The sequence below is a fragment of the Aphanomyces astaci genome (assembly GCF_000520075.1).
Source record: "Aphanomyces astaci strain APO3 unplaced genomic scaffold supercont1.402, whole genome shotgun sequence".
Taxonomy (NCBI): Eukaryota; Oomycota; class Saprolegniomycetes; order Saprolegniales; family Verrucalvaceae; genus Aphanomyces; species Aphanomyces astaci.
The window spans coordinates 1851-4489 of record NW_009798665.1 but is presented as its reverse complement, the minus strand read 5'-3'; the positions used below and the strand labels follow the sequence as shown (position 1 = coordinate 4489).

The 2639-nt window shown below is 49.2% G+C and overlaps 1 protein-coding gene across 1 annotated transcript; it reads left to right on the top strand.

Annotated features, from left to right (window-relative positions):
* Positions 1 to 443: 443 nt before the first annotated feature.
* On the top strand, positions 444 to 1802 carry H257_19197 (hypothetical protein; the record flags this gene model as incomplete). The annotated part of the gene is made up of 5 exons (XM_009848350.1): positions 444 to 467; positions 554 to 763; positions 877 to 921; positions 973 to 1074; positions 1113 to 1802. 5 exons carry the CDS (start codon positions 444 to 446, stop codon positions 1800 to 1802), a joined length of 1071 nt encoding a protein of 356 aa, XP_009846652.1.
* Between the last annotated feature and the right edge of the window lie 837 nt (positions 1803 to 2639).

Genomic DNA, 2639 nt, shown 5'->3' with positions numbered 1-2639 from the left:
GTCAAGCAACTTGGCACCTGGCTTCAGTCGTCTGGACGGTCGTCCATGGTAAACGCAGATGGCACAATCAACCTTGCAGTTTTTTCCTACAACGACTTCACCGAGTTTATTCTCTACAAGTACAAGCATGCTGGAGTGTCCTTATCAACTCTCTCATCCTACCGGTCGGCAATCAAGGACCACTACAACTCACAGAACGTGCCACTTCCCAGAGAGTTCGCAACAGACGCTACTGTCATATACCAAGGTACATTGCCCACTTTATAGTTCTGGAGTACCAAACCTCAAACAGGGATTCGACGGCTTTGCGCAACTGAGACCCAAGCCGGGGCCATCAAGCCAAGTGGGAAACAACCTCTTCGATTCCACCAATACCAAGTTTTGTGCAAGCACAGCCTTTCAAAAATGGACGCTGGTTTCACTCATCTCTATCTTGTCCTCTCATGGAACCTTATGTGCCGCTCAAGGTCCACTGAGTCTGTGCGAATTGACCACTTGTCCGACGAAGGGGACGCAATTGGAGTGACCTTTTTCAAGTCCAAGACTGATCAAGGTGGGACCAAACGTCGTGATCCGAAGCACGTGTATGCAAACCCCATGCGTTCTGAAACTTGTTGCATCCTTGCCTTGGGGATTTATCTTGCCTGCAACGCTCAGCACGACTCTGGGAATCTGTTCCCTGGGAAGTCGCAGCGTGATCGCTTTGGGCGAAGTCTGTGTCAGCTTGTTGGTGTCGCACCTCCGGCTGCTTCCAGCTCTGTTGGTACTCATTCGCTTCGCAAGGGTGCCGCAACCTACGCAATTGGTGGAAGCACATCGGGCCTTCCATTGTCAATGTCTGCATACGGTGTGGTTGGTCCATTGGCAGCGTGGTAGAACGATACGTTCATTACGACGGTGCCGTTGGTCGAGTCGTCGCTGGTCTTCCACTGGAATCTGGAGGCTTTGCAGTTTTCCCTCCTCACTTTGTAGCTGGCAGTGAACCCATGGCTGCCAACGCTGGTGCTGTGGTTTTCAAGGTTGTGGGTCCACGAAGAGCTCCGTGGCTTGTTGAAGCTCTGCCTGGACTCACTGGTCTACCAGAATTCTCGGAGGCCTCTTTGCCACCCTAGCATCAACTTATTGCGTCTGTACTGTTTGGAGACTTGACCTTGGCCAACACCTTGGGTTCCATGGTGACTCTTGCCTCCAACATTTTGCAGCCCACCGGAATCCCTCCACATGTCGGTCTCCACGCCCAGCTGGAGCAAACGTCGGTCCTTGTGCGTACACTCCCAACTGAAATCTGTGAAGGCATCGAGAAGATCCTTGAAGACAAAGGTGTGACCGCCGGCAACATCACTCAGTCGTTGCTTGAAAAGTTTTTGAAGGACGCAGAGGCCTCCGTCGTGTCGTTGACATCAGCGAGCAATTCTACCACGGTCGAAGTCACAGACGAATCGATTCCAACCCGCCCTGTACTGGGGGGGCGATGGCACAACCTTCCTGAAGGTTTTGAGATGCCATCGGCCGATGTTGCAACTGCATGGCATGTTTGGTGGTGTGGCTCACCGGTACGCGGTTTGCCCCCGCTGTACAAGCTAAGTTCCCGCGACATGTCAAAGAAGCAAGCCAAGATCCTGTGTGAGTGGAGTTTTGCGATTGATGAGCTGCAGAAAGTTTATTTCAGCGCAGCTGAAAGAGAACTGGGTCGTCCAATCAATTCTGCCTCAGTCATATCTGCCTTCAGCACCATCATGACTGCCTTGCCTTCGTCGTGGGACAGACTCAACTGGGACGACAGCGTCGGTTGTCTCAGTTGAAGATGGTCACGTTTGCGCGCCTAGCTAGAAAGCGTAGACGAGAGTCGTAGGTATCTAAATCGAATTCATGTGTGCATCATTGCTTCGTGTCAGGTTGTGTCCAAGATTCATTCGATTTTGAGCCAATCATTGTAGAGTCGGACCCCTGTCCGACTTTTTTCGATTACAACACATTCACTGGATCTTACAGTTAATTTGGGAACAGGATACTACGGTAATACAGTTCTATTTAACAGGTATACTATGATTTTCAAACTTCGTCCACAGAGCTCAGTAAGCCACAGAGATTTCGGAACGCGTCCTTGACTATTCGGCCATCTTCACGTGCCATTTGCACGCTTTCGGAGGCCGGAACAGCCGCGAAAACTTGCATGGCGCATGGGCCTTCGATGGATTCAACGGCCGTCCCTGCGCGTGTCATTGGACACATTTTGGTTCTTTCTTCCAATGGAATGCCAGTAAAAATGTCAGTAACGTGTTTGCATACTTGTAGAACTCAAAATGGATTAGTCAGATATTCTTAGATAATCAATTATTCTATACTACGTAGTATATTGTTAAGAACCACTCTAGTCTTTTCCGGTCGAAAGGCTGTTCCCATAGTAGCTCACAGCTGTCAAATCTGATTTTAATCAGAGTACGCATTAAAATGTGTACAGTACTTTCGTATTGATAAAACTACAGTACTGTACTCGGACAACACATCTACACTTTGTTCCGATTACTCTCCAATCCAGGAAGTAATTCCCTGTACAGTACTGTACTACATGTAGGACAACACATCTACACTTTGTTCCGATTGCTCTCCAATCCAGGAAGTAATTCCCTGTACAGTGA